Below are 25,089 nucleotides of genomic sequence, written 5' to 3'. Positions count from 1 at the left end.
AGCAAGTCTGTCTTGTTATACATATCATAGCGCATATTTTAACCAAGTAGAAATAAATAAAGCGACTTACATATATAAGAGAATAACTGAAATGATTCTCGAATCTACAATAATATATATTAACTAAATTTTGATAACTTTTACTGTGAACAAAATATTTGCTGCTGGGTTTGAGGACATCATATTTCGTATATGTATATACAAGCAAAAAAAAAAAAAAAAACTGAACTGATCTTTATCGCTCGTTTCCGATAATGGCCGATAGAGGGCGCACTTTTCTTATATCACGAAAAGCAACATCTAATCTTAGCTGCTGTAATAAAACAACAGAATTTTTGGCGAGCAATTTAAGTTCGCTGGCAAGCGTAGCTTTCGGAGCAAGTGTTTGTGGTTGACTTTTCCGTGATCGGCCAAAAGTAGCATGACATACAACGAAGCAGTCAGAACGATGCTATAATTTCATAGTTTTAAATTGTGTTGGGGCAAAGTCTGCATGAGTGCGTAGGCTATCGCTCGACATTAGGTCGTGAGAAAGTTCAGTGGTTACTTCTGCAGATAGACCATATTTTCTTTTAATAAACCAAGATTCTCATACGTAACCGTTTTGGGTCGTAAAGGATACAGGTATCGTTGCTGTCATCAGATTCATTGCCGGTCCAGTGGAATGGCCGGAGCGGCTATAATATTGTTATTTATCCTAACGAAACTGCTTACGGAAGCTGTAATTTCGGATCAAAAACAATGTAAGTAATACTGATATTTTGAATGTTGTTGTTGCAAGTATGTAACTTAGTGATATCATTTATGTCTGTTGATATGATACGGTTATCTCGCGAAATTACTTGTACTTAAATAAATATTTAAAAAAAAAAGTTATACTGCGAGAAAAACTATAACTTAAAAAAAATCATGCTGCAATCGATTCTAACTTCCCAGTTAGAAATGTTTGAAGGACGCACTATCTTTTGGTGTTCGTTTGATAGAACTAATAAAGTTAAATTGCTTTGACTAGCATTTCCCAATTTATTTATATTTCAAGTCGCTACGCAGTAGACATAAGATAACTTTCTAGTGTTGTCTCTTTTAAGATATTAAACTCATCTTTATTAACGATATTACTTTCCCCCCCTATTCTTATTAATTATAAATACTTTTTTAAAGTTTTATATTTGAATTTTTAGGTGAAAAGTTATTTCTGTATTTACAATTTAGTAATTATCTCTATAGATTATAGCAATCTTTTCGTCCATCAGTAACGCAGATATTTGATTTAAATAAAAATACGAAACACGCGCAAACGTTTTGCGCGTGTTTCATATTTTTTTAAAGGACTCTCTTTTCCCCCGTAGAATGTTGCTGCGCGCATTTATTGTCAAAAACACAGTAATATGAGTCGATACTGTTTCAATATGCTCACAAATTCGCATTCAATAATTATTTTCGTATAAAATAATTATTGAATGCAAATTTGCTCAGCCAACCAGGCAACGTGTCTTTTGAGGCACGTCGGAAAATGATCATCACCATAGAGCTATAAGTATAAATAATTTTAATATTTATATACTTTTTTCTCCATTCTAATATCATCATCATCGGTGCATGGGTCCAATACCCGTTGGTGTCTGATGCTTGTTTCACCATTCTTTACCATCTCTCTCTGTCCATTGCGAGGTGATTCAAATCCTGCAAACTCTTCCCACACCACTCTTTCACATCATCTACTCACTCTCTTCTCGACCGTCGTCTTCTGTATATAATCGTCTATTATACCAAGCATCAAGGTCTTGATCTTTTTTTACCGTTATCCATTCTGCAGATATGTCCAAAAAAAACTTAAGTTTCCATGCTAATATGCATCTGGATATTACGTACAGGGAATGTCCTGTAGGTATCTTTTACGTAATAGAAATTTAATTAACACAGGTAACTTATGTAAAATAATGATTTAATTCATACAGTTTTCGTCCATGTTTCACAAGCATCTTCAGTATGAAATAATTGGAATACAGGCGCACATAATAGAGATTCAATAACACGGCATCAAATAAATCCGTAGCACAACCACAGACAGTTAATATTCAAGTTCAATGCCGGCATGGTTGGCTGAATGGTTAGTGTATCCTTACTCTCTCTCTCTCTCTCTCTCTCTCTCTCTCTCCAAGCAATAGGCTGCCGATTTCAATCTCCAGCTAAAGGCATGAATAATTGTGTGTCTTTAGGTGGAAGATGAATTTTATTGCCCAGTGTGTGTGTGTGTGTGTGAGATCACTTTCCCGCTTATTGGAGGCCTGAAGTGGCTTGAAAAAGTTCCATGTTTGGTCTGTATATCAGGGTTTCCGGATATATATACATCGTTCTTCAAATGCATTTTGGCTTGGTGTTGGATCGGCTTTGGTCACTGGCAGTGACCAACTTATAAACTGAAAAAAAAAAAAAAAAAAACTGAGCAGCGTAGCTGTATACCTGAAATTGCAATTGTAATATACAAATCGATTTAGACCCACGGTGGAAAAAAAAAACTAAAACAATTGGACCTTTTAGATAATACGCCGTTCTGAATGTCCCCATAAAACCTGAAGCTTGGTTATCTACAGAAAGTCCAGATAAAGTAAATGCGGTATTATGTGCCATAATCCACCATCCAAATCTGAAGAGATGATTAATAGCATCACTAAAACGCAGATAACAATATTAATATCAGACACAAATAAACTCTATCAAGAATTATTAAATAGTTTCAATAAATCTCCCCGAATGAACAGATTAAAAAAAAAAAAAATTCCATTTCACAAGAAACACTCACTCATGATGGCATTCATATATATATATATATATATATATATATATATATATATATATATATATATATATATATATATATATATATATATATATATATATATATACACACATTGTTTCAATTTCAGCTCTTGATGTTTGTATGATGCACATCCAGAAAAATTGGAGCGGCATTAAAAGCAACTTTCCGGTACCATTAAGAGTAGTAGTTCGATGTGTAAATCAACTGCGCATTCAAAGGCGCAGTTCATTGACGTGATCAGATAGCATATGCATTCCATCTGGTTGTCATCTGATAACTTTTTTTGTTTGTTTGTTTGTTTTTTTGTCTTTACATCCATTCAGATCAGTGGGATTTTTTTCAGGCCATTATCTAAGGAGAGTATCACGAATAAGTGAATAATGCAACATTATGTGCGAGAGAAAATAACTCATGCGAATTCACTCATCGAATGGTTGTTGAAACCGGATTATTGAAGCTATACTACTTACTAGTGGTGTACGTTGTATATGTATGCGGTTATTTTATTTTATTTCCCGAGGAAGACGCCCAGTTTTTGCACTTGAAATAATAAGTTTACGCAGACAGTTGCTGCGCTATGTTGTTGAAACGTTGAAGTTGTCAGTTATAAAAATAAAAAGTATTGATCTTAATAACAAAAAAAAAAGGTATTTTTCTAAACTCTAAATCAGTTTATGCAAGTACCCATATTTATATATACGAGGGTGGTCTGAAAAGTTCTCGGCCTAACAATGAAGAAACGAATTTATGATTTCAACATTATGTTTATTTTTGAACATAATCTCCCTTACGACTAATACATTTATTCCTGCGATTACCCAGCGCCATTATCCAGTCCCAGTAGTGGTTCTCAGTAAGATCTGCAAAATACCCCTCTACAGCTGCAATCAGCTCTTGATTCGAAGAAAAACGCTGACCAGCGAGGAAGAGTTTTAGTTTTGGGAAGAGATAGAAGTCAGAGGGAGCCAAATCTGGGGAATAGGGTGGATGTTCCAACAATTCATAGTGAAGATCCCTTAATTTTCTCATTGCCAAAACACATTTGTGAGCACGTGCATTCTCCTGATGAAAGATGATTTTTTTGCTTCTTCAAACTTACGAATTTTTTCGTCTAATCTAGGTTAAAAGATCGGAATAATATTACCCGGATATTGTTTTACCATTTTCAAGATAATTAATAAACAAAATGTCTTTAGCATCCCGGAATACCGATACCATGACCTTTCCTGCTGATGGACCAACTTTGTCTTCTTTGGCGCTGAACAACCGGTTTCTGTCTACTGTTTTGACTGCTGTTTGGATTATGGTATGTAATGGTGAATCCAAGTCTAATCTATAGTAATAAATCGACACACAAAACCAGTTTTATTCTTGTTAAAACATCCCAAGCACTGTTGAGAGATTTTAATGCGAGCAAGCGCGGCACCCATCTTGCTCAAAGCTTTTTCATTTGCAATTCTTCATGCAAAATATATCCTACACGTTCTTTTGAAATGCCTATAGTCTCAGCAATTTCACGCACTTTGACTCGCCGGTCATCCAATACCATATCGTGCACTTGATCAATGATTTCTGGTGTTGTTATACTTTTTGGACGTCCTTCACGTGGATCATCTTCAAGTCTGGTACGGCCACATTTAAACTCGGCAGCCCATTTCTTAAGTGTTGAAAACGAAGGAGAAGAGTGCCCATAAACTTTATGAACTTCGAACGAATTTCTTTTGGCGTTAAACCTTCTTTTACAAAGAATTTTATAACCGCACGATACTCAATTTTATCCATTTCAAGAGATAACACTTTTGTTTCAGACAGCTGTATAAAACAAACTACTTGATAGAATGATTTGTAATTTCCCATGAACGCTTATGACCAATGTACCAAATTAGAAAAAAAAAATCTTGCCGATAATATTGCTGTTTATGGTCGAGGCCGAGAACTTTTCAGACCACCCTCGTATATATATATATATATAATAAATCTCCACATGGACTCGATCTATGTTCTTCATTGAAAGGAATACAATTTCTGTTTGTATTACAGAGGTAGTGCAAATAGAAATTTTTTCAGGATGATGACACTTTTTTCTTTGTTTCACAAAAACGTAGCCAATACATATTAATTATATATCTATCACAAACGTCAAAATTACGTTAGCAAAATACTGAGCATTGTTTGTTTTAGCAACGTCAGAAAAGCTTCTGCAATTGGTAAATGTGCAGCCTGTCATTTATTGATATTCTTGTATCATCGGATACATATTAAATAATAAATTACGAATTAAATTATTAAATTAGAAAAATTGCCCTGTTTTGCTCGCAAGGCTGTTCTGTATCCAGGTTACTTAAATTTAAATCTTCCAGTCAGACTTTTCCTGAAAAAAAATAATAAAATTAATAAAATTACTCCGTCGGTTGCAGCGATGCCTATGGTTGGAAAGTCCGGGATTTGAATCTCGCGTGGAACGCGAAGAACCTTTTATGAAGCTTTACAAATGAAGATGATTTAGTCGACAACTTCTCGGAAACTGGGGGTTCATTCCTGAAAAGCATAACACATTCAATTGACAGACAGTAGATTAGCCTCATCGGCTTAGCTGCTTCGGCTGTAAATGAAAACAGCCCTTCCCCCACAACCTCTGAAAAAATAAATAAAAATAAGCTGTTAACATCTTAACTCTGAAATTCTGTGAATTTATTATTATTATTATTATTAATTAAATGCCTTAGAATTATTAATATACTGTTATACTAATTATCTTACGTATACGAATTATAATATATCAGTATCGAGCTCGCCAAAATCGAGTTGCTAACACCCAAAATTGCAAGGGACTAAGTCTAGTGAATAAGGAGGATGGTCCAATATTTTAGCCCGAAACTTGCGGAAAGCTATTGCATCATGCGCAGAATCATTGTCATGATGGATGATCCAAAGTTCAGATATGTTTTTACGAATAGTTTCACGTAACGTTGTCAGCACTTCTAAATTTCAGTTTTAGTTCATTGTTTGTCCTTGTTTAATGAATTCGAAGTGAATTCATTCCCTACGATCGAATAAAACAAACGGCATTGTCTTGATTTGCGATCGTGACATTCGCATGCGTTTCGATCTTAGTGAAGATGATGTTTTCCATTGCATGCTTTGGTGTTTTGTTTTCGAGTCCTGTTTCCTAACCAGTAGTAACTATCAAAACAGCCAATTTTGAAGAAAGATCACATATCAAGCCTCTGCTGCTTTAGATCTTCGCTCAAAATTCGTGGAACTATCTTTGCAGGAATTTTTCTGCAAAGATAGTTCCCGAATCGTCCTTTGAAATCTCCCTCGCTGTCTCTCTGTCTAAAATTAATTCTTCTGACATTTTAATCAGTCTTTCGGACTGAACTAATGTTCGATGAGTTTGTGGTCGCTCAGTACTTTCTTTCATTTTTTTTTTTTTCGTAAGCAACAAGCACGTGAACTCTGCCACAGCTTGTCAACTACTGGCTTGATTGCTTTAATATAACTCGAGGTAGTAGCACAGACATGTCCAAACATGCACAGTCACATGATTTTGCCTAACTCATCCTATGCACTATAGTACGAAGCCATTCTGGAAATTTAATTGTTGCACCTCGTATAAGTCTACTACTTCTCCATATGAAAATGTGTATCCTTGAAAAATTTGTCATCAGCTATACAGCTGACATAACCTTATACCGTAATTACTCGTACACAAATACAGCTCTGTATTAAATAAAAATAAAAACGCCATTGTGATGTGTAATTATAAAACGAATTATGGCATTAGAAAATTATTAATTCCAATCGTTTTTTTTATTCATTAAAATTGCAAATGGAAAAAATAAGCGAATTGGAGAAAAAATTGCATACGATACCCAGACTAGATCACATCAGCTTAGTTCAAACATTAGCTCAAAGGAACAGAGAGAGAGAGAGACTGTTGTAAATATAGGTAATCTTTCTTTCTTTCTCTCTCTCTTTCTCTTTCTGTCTAACAAAGAATAGTTGACGCTACTTTTTGTTCACACATTAGTACATTCTTCTGTTATGCGTCATAAATCTTCACTTTGTTCTCCCAGTGAAAGGTGATTACATTATTTGGCCTTAATTGGTAAGGTTAGGTCAACATGATTCCAGTTAGCCAGTCTCATACAGAGGTAACAGAGTTTTCCTTCCCGAAAGCTCTGAACTTTCATCCAGCTAAACAGGCAAATCTCCCAGAAAACAGAACGCAATTAACTGACATCACATACCGCCCTGATGGCCCCATTGTTTCGACTGTAATTCCGAACAACCCAACCTAACATAATTCCAAGTTTTATGTGAGCAAAATTATCCACACATACATCTTGCAGTTGCAGCATCTAATAGTGATTTTATATGCGCTGTTATCAGTCAGTGAACTTCACTTAGGCTGTGCAATTCTGTTGTATCGCCTGCCATAAACTTGAGCACCTAAGTAACCTAGTTGGAATTGTAACGCGACGTGTTCCCTGTATTTGAAAAGACTCGGGTTAGAATCCTTCTAAGGACGCGAAGAAGATTTATATGGGCTTTTCAGCTAAAGATAAGTTGCCGGTCTTATATGAAGATCGCAGAATTTCTCGAAAAATACACGTACCAGTTGAAGAACGTAGTTATCAGACATAATATGCTAGCCTTCACTAAGTGGTGACACAGGTTTCAAAGTAAAGGCGAATTGAATGAAAACAAAGCGTAGTTTATTCTTGCAGTGAATAATTTAGGGATCTTATGGCTTTGATTCCGCATTGATACAAACCGATGACAGAATTCATGCGAATGTTGAGACAGCAATGATTCAAATGAGCCAACTATTTGGAAATACTCTGAAAGATGTAATGCATTATAATACCTTTTTTTGATTTGCCAGAGACTAGTACTCAGCCTTTACTTAAATAAGAATTTGCTTGGCGGTTTTCTTTCCTGGTGATTTATTAGACATTGTTCCTTATGTACTTGAAAAAATTGACAGAAGGAAGACGAAATTTGTCATTAGCTTTATAAAGCAATTGAGAAGATATCCAATTATAAAACTACAGAAGCAGTGATAGTCAATGATTACGTTGCATTCCTGCTGTTATTGATGCTTGTTATACTACGTCGCAAAAATTAAGTTAGGTTTTTGGAACATTTCAATGTTTCAAAAGTTTTTATTTTCACATAATACACAGTTATCCTACCTTTTAGCTCTGATTACAGATATCAGTATCCTAGATATACTTTCCACCACCAAGAATTAGTAAACAGACAAGTGTATTTTGGCCTATTCATTTCCGCAGTGAAGTAGGATATGTGTCTTTCACGAAATCCTTATTCTATCTCTTCTCAAAGGTGCCTGTATATGAATCACATCGGGACTCTTATGTCACCATCGTGATCTTTTGCAATCTCATTTCACAATGATCTCATTTGCAACCTCATAACACCACGTTTAATGATATACTTTATTTGAATAACGTTCTCCTGGAATTTATCATACCAAAGTAAGTCCAAATGATTTTAACAATGTGTGTCCTGATTCCTCAGCTTTTTAATTGTCTCCTTCCCTTTGAAAAGATGTAAACAATGCATGATACAAGTAGAACCTGAGCATAGCTTGAGGTGAATATTTAGATTACATGTATCAGTTCTTCCATTCGTCCTGTTTGATGGACACTGCTTGGAAAGAAGTCAACGGACACTATATTGTGAGAAACAAACAGCCATGGCGCCCACCTTAATAAGATGTAGGACTCCTCTCGATGCGATGACTACAGCAAACCTACGGGGCATACTTTCCACATGCATACGATAGCGATCGATGGAAATTTTGGATCATTCTTTTTGTAGGCAAGTAATGAGGTCCTGCAATATTGTGAGGCAGGCGTCTCTCGACCTCACCCGACGCTCCAGTTCATCCCACATATGTTCAATAGTGTTGAGATCAATTCTCTGTGCAGGCCAATCAAGTGTGATACGTTCATGTTCACAAACCACGTACTTACAGCAGCCGTATGACACGGTGCATTGTCTTGCTGAACGAAACAATGGTTAGTTCCATAGAAAAAACACAAAGTAGGAAGCATTGCATTGCCCACAATGTTCATATACCTCTCGGAGTTCAATGTTCGTTGCACCACAAACAGAAATCTGAAGCCAAACCAGGAAAAACAGGATCATACCATCACACCGCCACTGTAGTAAGAGGTGTTCATCGGGCATCCACCACACTCGCACTCGTCCATCTGCTCGGTTCAGTAGAGTAGAGGATGTAGCTACATCCACAAAGAGCGTGCACAGTTGGTTCGGGTAATGTGGCGCTTACATATTATGGTCCAGTCGATGACCAGAACTCCGCATTCAACGTGTCGACCGACGAATGGCCGTTTTTTCATATTATCTTCGTAGCACACACTCTACCGTCACGTTCGGTGAGCGTGGTGGATCGTCTACTGCGGCGCAGGGAGTCAACTTGCAGTTGACTACCTGCACTACCATCTCGGTATGGTGTCACTGATTGTTGACGTGGGATTCTCCAAACTGTCAACAGTTTTTCCGAACAGATAGGCTGTAACATGGCATCCTATCATAATGCCGCTTTCAAACTCCGTCAATTCCCTTCTCGCAGCCCATTCACCTGGTCACAGTTGCACTGACTCTGGAGCATCATTTCCTCTAATTTATACTGCTACAAACACGTGACTCGTTGCATGGCACGATGCACCATGTCCGTGAGGGTGTCTGTTTACTTCTTTCCAAGCATTGTATATTCTATATATACATACTGGCGACCGAATTATAACGTTTCATTTAATGCGTATTGGACCTCTTTTATCCCGACACATGCGATTTGGCATAGATTCCACAAAGTGTTGGCTTTCATCTACGTTAACAGCATATCAGCCGTTCACCAGACAGTCCTTTAACTGGCTCAGATTTGACTGAAGAGGAATTTACTCCCTCTAGGATCTGTTGTTCTACCATGTCCGATACGTTCTCAAGAATGGTGTTCAGATCCGGACTTTGTGGTGGCCAGAGAAGATGGTAGAAGGTGCTGTCATGCTCGCTGAACCACTGCTGAACAATTCTTACTCGATGGACAGTAGCATTGTCGTCCATGAAACAACCTCCAACTGCTGGATAAAATGTCGACATTTCAGGATGGACTTGATTGGCAATGTTCAGATATTCCTTAAAGGACAACTGACCTTACAGCAATATCAGGGGACCTATTCCGTACCAACAAAAAATCCTCCACCCATGACACTTCCAGAACCTTGAGGTGAGTTTACATGACTAGCTGGGTTGATTGCTACATGGGGCTCCGCGAAACTCTGTCTACCGTCGGTACACAACAAGGTGTACCGTGACTCGTCAGACCACTTGACGTTTTTCCAGTCTTCCAGTGTCTAGTCACGGTGTGTAACACCACTGTTAGACGAACATTCCGGTTCTTGGCAGAAAAATAGTGGTTTTCGTATAGACATGCGCTTGCCAATACCGATGCTCTTCGGTATTGGCAGGCGCCATTCGGTAATAATGGCAGGCGCCATCCTTACCGAACTATTCGCAAGGAATAGTTCGGTAAGAATGGGCCGGAAATAGCAAGGTATCAAAATTCTATGATGATACCTTGCAGTTGCTTGCAATGCTGGAAGCCACATCCATTTCTAGTATTGTACGCGACTGCAACTACAATTATTTTTAGTGCTTTCCTTTACTTTTATGTTATGCTGTGTCATGTGGCTTGTTACTGATATGCAGTATTTTGAGAATGGTTTTAATTTTGTAACAATACTTATTACTGAAGGTGGCAATGTTATCGAACAGGCAGAGTGAAGGAATTTCTTGGCATGTCTTCGATACATTCCCAACTTCGTATACCTCGACTCCCTCGTGAATATTTTTATTTTTAGTGCTGAAACTTGTGTAAATCCCTAGAATAACAGATAACAACATCCCAAAGAAACTGGTCCAAGCAAGATTAAATAATTGTGCATTTACGTAAGCGTTTTTTTACGTAAGCCTTAAATGGTGAAAAACTCTTACTCTGCGTGAAAGCCAACTTGTCATTATGAACTTGTCATTATGCGGAACCTGTTCGCAATTATAAAAAAGTGTGCTTTGATTGCTTGAACTTACAATGACAGTATTCAAACAAGTTCTACATACTTCTTAAATCACGTGTAATCAGGTGTTTTGCGACTACAAAGTTCTGAGAAAGAAGCAGCGCATGTGTGTCAATGGGACGGTTTCCAGCAATTCTTAAAACTAACTTAAATTGTAAATTTGTAACTGAGTGACAGGCGAAGCCAGTTTCGAACGTAAAACTTGATTGATGAAAGCGAAAACTATCGATGCAATCCTGATGTACATATGCGAAGTAGATGGGATGTTCAAGATCTCTTTTATAGACCAAACTTTCTCCTGTTCAACTTATCTTGGTACTCTGAACTGTTAATCAGTTTTTTTTTTTAATCGTTACATCTTTGTAAAGAATTGATGACATTTTTGTTTTTCTAGTTGTTTGATTTACATGTTTTGAGTAGGTCAAGCTCCATAACCAAGCCCAGAAAACCGAAGAGTATACAATGCGATCATTCCAGTAGTCTAGTTGTTGGCGGTGATCCAAATATCCTACAACTTTCTAGTATAAGGAAGTCGATTCCATTCATTCATACAAAGGCTTCCCTGAAGGAGACGCATTCCTCTATCCCCATCTTTTTTTTTTTTTTTTTAATTTATTGCGAGGCTTCGGTTAGGCACTCCCCTTTGCTTGGGAACATGTTCTGAAATTTCTGCTGACCAGAACAGACTGTATTTTATAAACGTCAGTTTTTATTTTTCCGCTCAAGTTAATACTTGCACAAGGCTGGTTCAATGAACACACAGAGAAGGCTGACTTCGTTTTTCTTTTCTCATTAAGCAAAAAGAAGTGGATATCGTGAGCCACTTTCGAGGCAGATAAGATCGTAACAATTAGAACCTTCTGACTAGTTACGGCAGAAGAAACAGGCTGACAGTTATGAACCAAAGCATCCTTAAATCTAGAGAGACGGATGAGTTACAGACAGGCAGACGAATGTCTAGCAGTAAATTTACTGGAGACTAGCGATTAGTCTGGTGTCTCGCCGCCGGAAGTCGCTATCTGACTGCTTTCAGCGTATACTGCTTCTTTGAGAAAGTGAATTCATCTTAATATCTGATAATCACATATCTTGGTTATTGATAGCCTATAAAAATGCTCAGAAGGATACAAAATGTATTCTTCATACGCGTAACATCGGTTATTTGCGATTTAATATCTTGCTCATGCACCCTTATCACTTATAAGTATTGAATTTGAAAGTCCAAGATTTTTTTTTTTTGTTGCTGCATGATATTCTTGCTCATTTAAAATTTAAATAAACTAACACTGCATGATATTCTTGCTCATTTAAAGAATTGCCTTCAAAATGGCTTCTAGTAGACAAACCTTCTATTAGATACAACTTCTCTTTGACACAATTACTGTGTTTGTTTTTATTTATTGAAAGTAAGTAGCAGGGCCGACGCTAGACTGGATGTCGTACACCTGCACAGCTAATATGGGCACCCTCAAACAAATGGCAATTTATTTATTTATTTTTATTTTTGTCATAATCATGTGGAAAGAATTTACAAGATTTTTTTTGTAAATTTGCAACTGTAACTTTTTCTAACTGTAAATTTGCATCATTATATTGACTTACCTAATTATTATTACTTAATTCGTTTACAAAAATTTAAATAAACTAACACTTTATACTAACACTTCGAAACGGCGCACACCTTGTAGTGGTGCCCGCCTGCAATGTAGGCTTTGCAGACCCGCTTCCGCCGGCCCTGGTAAGTAGGCTTATTGTTGTAATAAACGAAAACTAATGAAATGCAACTAGTGCGTTTGCTACTAATATTTTGGAGCTTTTTGAGCGTTTCTGGTACAAGAAAAATAAAATAAAATAAAATAAAAATAACAACATGAAACGAATATAATAACAGCCGTTAACAATATAAATTAAGAAAAAAATATGTTTGCTGCTAGTTTTACCGTTGTTTTTCAGGTAGTGTTAGAATATCTGAAGTAGTTATTCTGGTACAACATGTAACATAGCATGTTGTACAGAATGTATCATAACATTCTGTTACATGTTATGCAACTGTTGTGCGTCGTGAAAAATCAAGTCCTGATTTTTATTGAGGATTTCGTGTGAACTTCTACGTTGAAAAAGATGTGATAATTTCAGCATGGCATATTTGCTATGTCTAACTTCATGGTGTGGTTTGTATGCACGACATGCCTTCTTAAACTCGACTTCTCTCTATTTTTTTTTCTTCTTTATGAGCTACATCGTTACGGTGTTCGTCTTCCGTAAGTAATTCTCTGTCTGACCATTGCAAGTCTTTCTACAGAGACACTAAATGTTTAGTCAGGAAAAAAAAAAAGTCCGCTAACGCCTTTTTATTCCCATATGTAGGGAGTAGGCGAGGCGGTTAGCCCTATCTAACTTTTGGAGACTGAGTGGGCATTTAATCTCCACTGGTACGCAATCAGAGATAGCTGACCCAAGGCTATTACTAATTAAGCGGCACGTAATGAAGAGAATAGCTGAACAAGTGCCGCCATCTCGTGGTCCCTAACCCTAACACAATATATTTAATGTCTGAAATAGTGTTGGTTCTACGGTCGATTTTCTTGAGTTTACGGAACGAAAAACCTGAGTTTCCGGGAGAAAAATCCCGCTCGCCCGTGCCAGAGATCAACTAACTCGGGAACTGGTCGATAAAAGGCTTAGAAAAATATCCTCTAGTCGCCGACTAGACTTGAAAACAAGTCTTCCTTCGTACGACCAAGCGCCGTGGTGTGCAAACGCCACATCCACTGTACTACACAGACTCGTAAAAAATGTTTAGTCTTCCCAAATATTTCGGAAAAGCATTCTCTTTCGGGGAGCTCAGGAGGCTGCGTAGCTGGACTGGCTAATAAGCGACCTTTAATATTTAAATGTTTAAGAAATAAAGCGATATAAGTATGGAATGGAGATAGAATCTCTTTATCTTACATCTGTATTTGAACGCAATGGTTTCTCTTTAGACAATAATTGCTTTCTTAGAATAACTATTAAGATGAATTGATTATATAAGATGCATCTTCTTTCTTTTTTATTGTCCTCCCTTTAAAGTGCACATCTCTATTTCTCAGAATTTTAATGATGTTAGATTTGTTCATTCATCGACAAGTTCAAGACTTGTCGATGAATGATTGCTACAACACGTTTTTACAATCCTTTACATACAAATACAGTTAGAAACTGTTCGTGGTTAAATTTTTGATTTTTTTCCCTCTCGAAAACTGTTAATCATAATGTTGGACTTTATCTATATTAACTATGCTTTAATCAGATTTATAAAAATACAATATGTATATATTACAATATATATATATATAATACAATACAATATATACAAAAATACAATATATGTTGGCCTGGTCGACCGAGTGGTTAGCGTGTCCGCTCTCCATCCAAAAGGCTGCGGGTTCGAATCCCGCGTGGATATGAATGCTTCTGATTGCCTGTAGAAATGCTAGTATTAGTAGTGGGCGGTAGATGGCGTTGGTGTAGTTGCAGTCAGTTGTAGTTGGATTGAATGGTGGAGACGGAGAGCTGTAGAGTAGGTGCCCTCCCTCGATGAGTCTTTGGACTCCCTAGAGGTGTCATGTAATAATAATAATATATACATCACAAGGTTAGAGGAATGCTTACGAAACTTTCATTTGCTTATGACTTATAACTATCGTATAATTTTGTTTAGCCTGATTGAATACAATCCAGTTGAAAAGAAAACTGACAGGACTCGCCAAATTTTAATACTTTAAATATCTGATTTCATTAAATTCCACGGTAGTGGGGAATTATGACTTTCAGTTCGAATCATTTTGTCAATAAAAACGGAACGAAACAGAATTGGCGTATTTACATCATATGAAACTCATTATTTTCCATCCACCCAGGACAGACCAGAACAAAGTTATAATTAGGCATAAATTCGAAACTTTTTGTCACAGCAAATAGTTCGGTTGAACAAAATGATTTCACAATTTTTTATTTTTTTTTTCTGTTAGGATTACAACGTTCTCTGATTCCGAATTTCAGTAAATTCGTTCAGCTAGCGTTCAGAAATAATTTGCATATGGTCGAAAGGACAATCAAGGAAAAATATGATAGCTGCTTACGCATTTTGCCCAGCATATTTAAAAATGGCTGCATGTTCCTATGGAGCAACGGTGTACATCTTTCAACAAATTGAAAGGTATTGGCGTGTATGGATCAGGGAATGAACATTTCTGTGGATACATAAATGACAGTGCTAGAATATATATATTTATTATGGATCATTTCATGACAGATTTTATCAGATCATTGTTTGTTGGAACAACAATACCAAGGAGTGAGTTGGAAAATCTCCCCCTCCCACCTACGGGATCATGAGAAGTATCTAACTTCACGATGAAAGGCACTGAAAATGTTATCTATCTATCCATCTAGGGCGCAATTCGAAAAACTTCATCGTTCTCACGGAAAAACTCTTTTTATGGAATATGTCCCAATTTAAATTTCTGAATGCAACAATTGCATTTATATATTCAGCTGTTATTACTTTATGTACTTTTATAAAGATAACTAGTGAACAAACCTATATTCTGAAAGGAGGGAAGCAAATAGGAAAGCATAAATTAATTTGGAGTTGAAAGTTTATTTTTCACTTGGTTAGAGTATAATAAATTTAGTTTAATCCTTTAACCAAGTGTGAGCAAACAAAGTTTGCGCCTGAAAGTATCTTCAGGACTGGGGTAAGGTGGTACAACAATAGGGCACTCCTTGCAAAGGTGGAGCAAGATACCAACACTCCTATCTCAGTATCTCCTATAATGCAAAACACATCTCCTTGCGGATATGTCTAATGTTATGCATTAAGGGAAGGGCCACTACCCAGACTAGTTTCGACCTTTATTGAGGTCTCTTCAGTGAGAGCCAGGCCCAAGTGGAGATACCAGGCAGAAGCATTAGCAGGTCATCTCTACCTATAGGAGTTACAAATGGTGTGCCACCCTTTTTTAATAATATGGTGAAAATAACCAAGTGAAAAATAAACTTTCAACATCTTTCTCTAAATCCAGAGTAATTTATTAAAAAGGTGGCACAGCGTTTGGCAACTCCTGTAGGTAGAGATGACCTTGCTAATGCTTCTGCCTGGTATCTCAACTTGGGCCTGGCTCTCACTGAAGAGACCTCAATAAAGGTCGAAACTAGTCTGGGTAGTGGCCCTTCCCTTAATGCATAACATTATACATATCCGCAAGGAGATGTGTTTTGCATTATAGGAGATACTGAGATAGGAGTGTTGGTAGCTTGCTCCACCTTTGCAAGGAGTGCCCTATTGTTGTACCACCTTACCCCAGTCCTGAAGATACTTTCAGGCGCAAACTTTGTTTGCTCACACTTGGTTAAAGGATTAAACTAAATTTATTATAGTCTAACCAAGTGAAAAATAAACTTTCAACATCTTTCTCTAAATCCAGAGTAATTTATTAAAAAAGGGTGGCACACCATTTGGCAACTCCTATAGGTAGAGATGACCTGCTAATGCTTCTGCCTGGTATCTCAACTTGGGCCTGGCTCCCACTGAAGAGACTTCAATAAATGTCGAAACTAGTCTGGGTTGTGGCCCTTCCCTTAATGCATAACATTTGACATATCTGCAAGGAGATGTGTTTTGCATTATGAGAAATACTGAGATAGGAGTGTTGGTAGCTTGCTCCACCTTTGCAAGGAGTGCCCTGGTGTTGTACCACCTTACCCCAGTCCTGAAGATACTTTCAGGCGCATACTTTGTTTGCTCACACTTGGATAAAGGATTAAACTAAATTTATTATAAATTAATTTAGAAGGAAAACGGATTATCTATCTGGTGAAAATGGGTCACAGGGGGGATCCATAACTCATTAATAGACACTCAATCCTCTTATTTTTCTAATAACACAGTCTTGTATATTCTGTTGAATTACTCCAGCATTTTATTATTTTCTGATAAGAGTTGATATCCATTTTAATATCCTAAAGTTAATTTGATTAACTTTGAATACGGAAAAAAATAAATGTGATTAATAGTTATCATACTCATGCATTAAGTCATCTATTGGAGAAAACTAAAAAGAATATTTTTATCTCATTTCGATTTTAGACGCTCTGTAAAAGAGAACATTGCATTAAACCATGCCATATAAAAACTAAAAAAGTACATCACATTCTTTCACTTTTTCTTTATCTAGTGGACGCTTCCAGTGATTTGGATTACGAAATTACAGTCCCCCAAAAGGTGACATCTGAAGGAGATTTTCTTTCTTATGATGTTAACCATCGATACATAAAAAGTTCAAATGTTCGTCGGCGTCGTGGAGTTGAATATTTGGATGACAGCACAGTTCACTACCGCTTGCCTGTAGCTGATAAGGAGATGTTCCTGACGTTAAAACCCAACCATAATCTCATACCTCCGGGTTTAGTAATCGAGAGACGAGGTACACATCTTAACCAAACAAGAGGAATTCGGCTGAAAAAAGCAGTCGATCACTGTTACTATCATGGTTTTATCCGCAACATTGAAGGTTCCCAGGTGGCATTATCTACGTGCTCTGGTCTGGTAAGTGAGTAGTTGATCCCTCTTATTCAGTTCTCCATGTTATCGCACTATAAACTTAAGAAAAAATGGGAGTGCTCTTAATATTTACATAAACTTCGCTAGTATGATACGAGTCATTCGCAAGCGAACGACCACATGAAAGCACCCGGAATCAATTTCGCAATATTCTTATAAACACTAGTCCATTGCACAGCCGGTTAGTGACCTTGACACCGAGACTGTCATTTAGATCTCGGCAGATGTTTACGCATCTTCCCAGGAAAGAAAAAAAATAATCACCAAACATAATAATGGGCTTGCATCTAAGCTCGGTTTTTTTATTTGTTTGTTTCCCATGCCCGTCACTTATTGTTTGCCTATCTAAGTGTGGTTCACACAGCAGTATATGCCAGTATATGTATAGGGTAAACTGTGTGTGTGTGTGTGTGTGTGTGTGCGCGCGCTTTTCATGAAGAGAAATTAGTCTCAGCCTTGAGCAACTTTTTAACGGAAATGGATTCTTGGAGCCTTTGTATTTTGGCAATTTTTAGATTATATTTGATAATCCGATTTTAATTATTTTTCTTAATAATAGATAACATGACTTGATATCGTTATTTCTTTATGCTTCATCCTATTTTCATTTTATGACAGTAGACATCAAAGACGGATTAAAATGAGCGTGATTTAATAAGCGACCAGCAATGTAACTAGAATCGGTTTATTATTTCTTTTAAAGACAGATGCAGAAACAGATCATCACATTATCCGACAGTCCACAGTTAATCTTATGCTCGTCTAACACTTGTTGAGTTCATGCACTACTTTGTGCTTTTTTTTTTTTTTTTTTTGCTCATGTATTCTATTAATCATCTAACAAAATAGACAAATAAAGTATACAAAATAAATTACCTGTTTCTTGAAAATAATAAAGTACAGCTCTTGATTAGAAACTCATCCTCCATTTTCAACATTTCCCAGCCGGTGAATCTCAACAACCGAATTACGTTGAGTTGTTTTGATTTATGGCCGAAGCAATTAATGGTACGAAGCTAGTGCACATAATTGTCCGCGCGGTTAGCCTAGTGGCTTTGCGCTTCGCGACCTGGGGAAGTGTGTCTGTGCCTGGGGAAGGAATGTCCTGGGTTCGATTCCCGTCGCCGACGTGAGGAGCTTAAGGATCTTCCTCAGCCATGGCCAAGTTTGCCGGTCTTGGGCGTGGACAGCAGGGTTTTTCCCCCCAGTTTATCTGGGGTTTTTCATCCCGCAAGCAGGCAAATTTATATATATATATATATATATATATATATATATATATATATAAATAAATTATAAATAAATATATACTAAAAAAATTCTTTATGAACGCACACTTATAAAGGCTGGCTGAAGCTCACTGACTAGAGCTACGTTGACTGCTTATGGCCTGTGTTTAAGATGACGTGAAGGGAGCGGAAATGGCTATGCGCGCGCGTGGACCTGGAAACTCCTACAATCGAGCAAGCCAAGGTAGCTTTGACTAGACGAGCAAGCATCGGCCTTCGATACACAACGCAAAGCCCAATTATTGCCGCGCAAGCTTAAGACGTCTTCTGTCTACAAAAATAAAAGCTTAAATGGAATGCTTACAAATGCATACATTTATTAACAAATAAATATTACTTCTTTCTCAAGTAATGAGCTTGCTCAGCAAGCATGGAGAATTCGCCCCTGTCACCGAGTTCCATTTCTGCCAACTTAAAACAAGAGTACAGCAGACAAGAACATAAGACACCGGATTCGAGGTGTGGAAAAAGTAACAGATTCTCGTTAGTTACCTCATATTGACATATGGCTAGAGTACGGTGATAGCAGTAATTATGGATCCACCGTGCTAGTGACAGCATTGCTTGCAGCTGACGATGCGATGGAGAATATTTCTTATACACGCTAGGCTTCCTGATATCGGTGGAGCAACATCTGAACGCCATAGACTACTTGAACACTGTAGCCAATGAGGTACATTCCTTCATTTTCATAGTTTGTCTTTCTGGTAATTAACGATTATTTTTAGAATAATGAACAGTGAGGCTCTATGCCAAGGTACAGATCGTTCCATGAGCATGAGGATGACTTCATTATACTTTATATGTTCAATCACCTGATCTCAGCATCTCTGTGGAACGCTGTGGATACATCGTTGAGTCCTGATGAGTTGATGTTCTTCGAATTAAAAGGGATGTTACTCCTGTGAGTGTAACTGATAAAGTGACCACTCATATCTGAGGATATTGGATATTTTTGCGCAGTGTTATACTAGTCGAGAAAGTAATTTGAGTTATTTTAAAACTGATTAAAAACACTCTAAAAAGTTCGGTTCTTTCAGTTTTTAATTCTGTATGACGCTGACGTCCTGCAAGTCCTTTAATTAGGTGCTGAATTATCCATTCTCAGATCGAAAGCAGTGATTTTTATGTCTACAAGTAACACAAAACTTTTCAGAAAACCGCTCTGAATACAAGCAATTGGCAGATATAATACACATAATGTTCCGTGACCACAGATACTTGGACACTAATTTTTTTTTTTTAATTTTTTTAATGAGACTCCAACAAAAGATTATAAACCCATAGTACAAAAGTACGGTGAGTTAGCTAAGATTTTTTGTCTTTTTTATTTCTTTTAATTATTTGCTTAATTTTTTATTTTTATAATGATTCGAATCCTTAACCTATTGGTCGGAGATGGGAGCAGGGACGAGCTACCACTTGGTCAAACAGGCTGGCGTTTAATTACACAATTTTATTTCAATGAGATTTTCATCAGTTCATAAAAATCAATTTTATGAACATATTTTCAAGTAGTTCCTATTATAGACAATGAACAAAAACCAACAAAGCTTTTATGATAACAGAGTTGCCCCGTGTTCCAGTCTAAGGTTAAATTAAGTTCGAACTAATTAAAATGTTTATATAATTAAAATAGTATTACAAAAGACATAACTTGGTATTTTAATTTTTTGGAAGCGATGACATGGCATTTGGTTCCAGATTTGATTGAGCCAAAATATATAATTTGAATGATTGCTGTGAGGCTAAAGAACCAATATTTGGGCATAATTATAGATAAATGTATATTTCAATGCTCAGATATTTTAATTAGAACTTAACCCTTAGCCTTAGGTTGGAACTGATAGGCAGCTCCATTACTGTAAACTTTTGGTTATTTGGTTCATTGATCATTTTTACCTTATTCCGTTCTGAGAATTTGTTATGAACAAATTAATGTCATAAACTGTCACAAATTAGTCTTTTTTTATGTTATTTAAGACAAATAGCAACTTGCAGTTACATTAGGTGAAATTCTGCTTAGAAATTGAACTTTTTTTTTTTAAATTTAATTTTGTTCCATGCTTTGAACGAATACAAAATACAGAGGGAAATTATTGTGCAATGAAAATTTTGCACCGAACTGATAATTTTATGTTTTTGGAATATATCTTAATTTATACAGATAGAGTAATAACTATAGCTTGCATGTGTTAAATAAATACGATATCTATTTGTGCGTTATAACTTCCCAAACTGGTTGTATCCGTGCAAAGAAAGAAAGAAGGGGAAAAAAAAAATCCCAAATGCGATTATCTCCCATGTGAACTACTCAACATCGTTGGCACTATCATATCTTGTTATGGGAACACATCCTACCCCATCATCCTGCGCTATCAGCGGAGATGAAAAGGTCACGTCCTGCTACTCTAATTAGAGTTATAAGGTTGATGTTTGATCTTGCTGACACACCGGGCGCTACCTCAAACAGTAATGTCATTGTCGCAGGCTGTTAAGAGTAACGATGTCTTTTTACAGGCTGTAATCAAGCCATTTTGCGACAATAAACGCGCTTTGAATAATAACTCACCGATGGCTTCTCTTATTATGGCTTCTCAGAACTCGAATAATATAACTAATTAATTTCAATATATAACCTCGCACTTAAAAATAAAATGCTATTTTTTTTTATTCAATAGTAAGCGTACTCTGTAAGACAGAGTATTTATAGTCTGAATATGTCTATTTTATGTTGCTATTCTTAAATTTTGATTCTTCAACACCGTTTTGAAGTATAAAATATGCCTGTAAAAAACATTTACTCAAGCATAAAATCTCAGACCATGTTCTCACTGATATGGAATGCTTAAGGCTTTATAATTAATAGCGACGGAAGGAAATGAATAATGAAATATGATGACAGGTTTTATTCTTATTTTTATGGGTGGGGGGATAAACGGTCATTACATCTCATTTCCTAGATTAATGTTCCTCTATAAAGTATAGCATAAAAATGAATGCTCGCTGTAATAAACTGAAGTATAGAAATCTATTTGATCTCATGTATCCATAAATATCAGTACACCAGTGGCGCACCCAGAGAGAGGGGGACAAGGGGCCCTGGCACCCCCCCACCAAAAAGGAAAAAAAAACACTAGAAAAATTTCAAAAAAATCTTTTCCTAATTAAAATTCATTTTTTTTATGTTGTGTCGTGTCTTCTATTTCTATACTACTTATGAATTAGCGGTCACATAAGGTGGGAATACCCTATAGCTCTCGGGAATCACGGCCGCTGTGAACGTAAGGCGAACGAAGTAGTGCTCGGGAGGACCGAGCGCTACTTCGTTTGCCCGAGCTCAAGTTGTGGTATAAAAAATTAGAAATTTGAAAAACCGTTTGCAATAGGTCCATGCAAAAAATACTATTGATGCAGTTTCAAAGTGTGACAGAATGATATATCCTGACATCTATAACTTATTAAAAATATTTGGAACACTTTCGGTAACAACATGCGTCAGTGAAAGTATATATATATATATATATATATATATATATATACACACACACATACAGAGAGAGAGAGAGAGAGAGATTAATATAACCACGACTGAAGTAATTCAAGAACTTTGTAAAAAGAAAAGAAAACTGGGTTTTATTCTTCAAATAAATTTTTATAATCACCTAATGAGTTTTATTGAATTTGCTTTAAAAATATTTTTATCCGTTCATCTCGGCTCCCCCAAGATAAATCCTGAGTGCGCCACTGCAGTACACAGACCATGTTGTTCTCAAAGTAAGCAAACAAAACAATCCTTAGGCATTGAACTTTTATATTAGAAATATCACGGAAGAGCTATTATTTACTTAACGTAAAATATTGGTGTTTAAATTTATATAAAATAATTGTATTCGATTATAAAATAAAAATAAATAATATCAAATATGCAGATGATCTCGTCCTTCTTGCAAGAACCCCAAATGAACTACAAAAGTTGATCAACAAGCTAAACGAAACCTGTAAAACATATGACATGACAATAAATATACAAAAGACAAAAGTGATGAAAATAGGGAGGAACGGAACTACCATCTCAGCCACCCTAAACGGAGAACAAATAGAACAAGTAGACAACTTCATATACCTTGGATCAAAACTAACAGAAACAATAGATGAACTCAAAACAATCAAACACAGAATAGCGATAGGATGGACCACCATGGGAAAATTACAGAAAATCTGGAAAACAAACAAGATATCTAAGCAAGCCAAAAGCAAATTATATGAAGCAATAATTATACCAACGGTCATCTATGGAGCAGAAGCGTTGACAGTTAAGAAAAGAGAGGAGAAAAAACTGCACTGCTGGCATTTGAAATGAAATGCTTAAGAAAAATAAGCAGAACAAGTTGGATAGAAAAGAAAACAAACAACACAGTCAGACAAGAACTATTGTATAAAAAGACAATAATAGAAAAAATTAGAAAACAACAACTGATATGGTTTGGGCACACTGCACGCATGGACACAGACAGACTTCCTAACGTCCTAATCAATAGTTTTCCAACTGAATAAAGAAGACCCGGAAGACCAAGAATTACTTGGCTGAAATTAATAAAGAACATCTCGGGATGCAGAACATATAAGGAAATTTTTCGAATAGCAAGGAATAGAGAAGACTGGAAGATCCTGCTCAAGAGAAGACCCAACCCGTCTTAGACGGAAGAGAAGAAGAAGAAGATAAAATAAAAACTGGAAACAACTATAATTAAAAATTCATTATAATTTTATACGATCTAGAGTGGTTCCCACTAATAATGTGACACGAGTTTTTGTTTTTTCCTTCTAAATGTCGACTAAAGATGTGCCTAAAAGAATAGCGTAAAATATATCAATTTTTAAACTAATTTGCAAGATGAAGAAGAGTGGATTGATTTAAGGAATGATTGAGGTTTACAAATAAAGTACATCATTCAACTGTTCTTGGCGTTCCCAATACCGAAAAGACTGCTGTGATAACATTACTGCAATTTTCCACTCTGTCAATGGGTTTTTTTAGCACGAACAAATATTAAAATAAAAAAAAAGAGAGAGATTATTGGACTACGACTTAATAACTCGAAGAAGCACAAGCATCACGTAATAATAACTATGACAGTTATTATTAAAATATTTTGTTTGTATTATAATAAAATTTATTTTAATTGTATAAAACTAGATTACTAATTAATATAAGTACATTTATATTAGTTTACAATTATGTATTAATTTTGATAAATAAAGTAGTAATAATAATTAATTTGTTACTTTTATTTTTCGCGTGCATATTAATTAATAAATAAGAAAAAAGAGGGGAGCCGTAAGATTTTTTAAAAGGTTACTATTGTTCTGTGGGGATTTAAAATGGTTGGGGATCACTGAAGAGCGTTTGATGGAATTGTGGTTTTAAACAACAACAACAACAACAACAAAAAAAAAAAATGGACTGCTGAACTCGACTTTTGGTTTTCTCTCGAAAAAATTCATAAAGTTTATCATTAAATAAATAAAAGTATGCGCTTTATTAAAACTTCCCTTCCTTCTTAAAAATAGTCATTCCTATTATTATTATGGGAAAGCGCCACACAATTTTGAATCTCTGAGCTGATTCAGCAATAAAAATATTTAACATCATTAATGTGTAGTAATAGTCGAAGTGATCATCTCATGCCCACTCTCCCAAGATGCCAACATTTATACAAAAATAAATTTTAATTTTCCGCTTAAAATTAATTTGTATCGCACACACCCAACATGGTGAAAAGTCTCTTTTTAAGTGTTTACTCTAATTTGACTTGACGCACCGACACACTCAAACTGACTACTAATATTCTTTTATTAATCTGTTCAAAAATAAATAAAAGTTGAATGGCGCGCCACTTTATCCTTCGCCTCAAGCGTAAAAAGTCTGGTCGTGAGCCTCTTCATTGTAGTATGCATTCTCAAGCTTATTAGAACACTTGCAAAAAAGAATAAGGATGACGGGAAAACTGGCTGTCGAGAAAACAAGTTTTTTCTTTCTTTCTGTAGAGTTTGCGCATGCGTATAATGTTGCAATCTGTAATCAACTGTAACAGCGTTTTCTTCCTCCCCCCCCCCAATCCCAACAACACACACACTGCACTACACTATTCGATGACTATGCGTACATGAATACAAACCTGAAAAAAAGGGCTAACAAGCCAGCCATACATTTGCACTTTATTTGCGATTCACAATGAC

General features: G+C 36.2%; 1 protein-coding gene across 1 annotated transcript in view; it reads left to right on the top strand.

Annotated features, from left to right (window-relative positions):
- The first annotated feature begins 395 nt into the window (after positions 1–395).
- Positions 396–25,089, top strand: part of LOC150100575 (A disintegrin and metalloproteinase with thrombospondin motifs 6-like) — a 563,262-nt gene continuing 538,568 nt past the window's right edge. The window contains exons 1-2 of the mRNA XM_090402125.1: positions 396–743; positions 17,172–17,542. Of these exons, the coding sequence (XP_090258251.1) occupies positions 665–743; positions 17,172–17,542 (450 nt within the window). The 5' untranslated portion in view covers positions 396–664. The remainder of the gene's footprint in view (positions 744–17,171; positions 17,543–25,089) is intronic.

Source organism: Typopeltis vanoorti, chromosome 12 (assembly GCF_054136105.1).
Source record: "Typopeltis vanoorti isolate ZY-2024b chromosome 12, IOZ_Tvanoo_1.0, whole genome shotgun sequence".
Classification (NCBI taxonomy): domain Eukaryota; kingdom Metazoa; phylum Arthropoda; class Arachnida; order Uropygi; family Thelyphonidae; genus Typopeltis; species Typopeltis vanoorti.
Note: the sequence above shows the minus strand (reverse complement) of the source record. Positions and strands in the feature narration are given on the sequence as shown.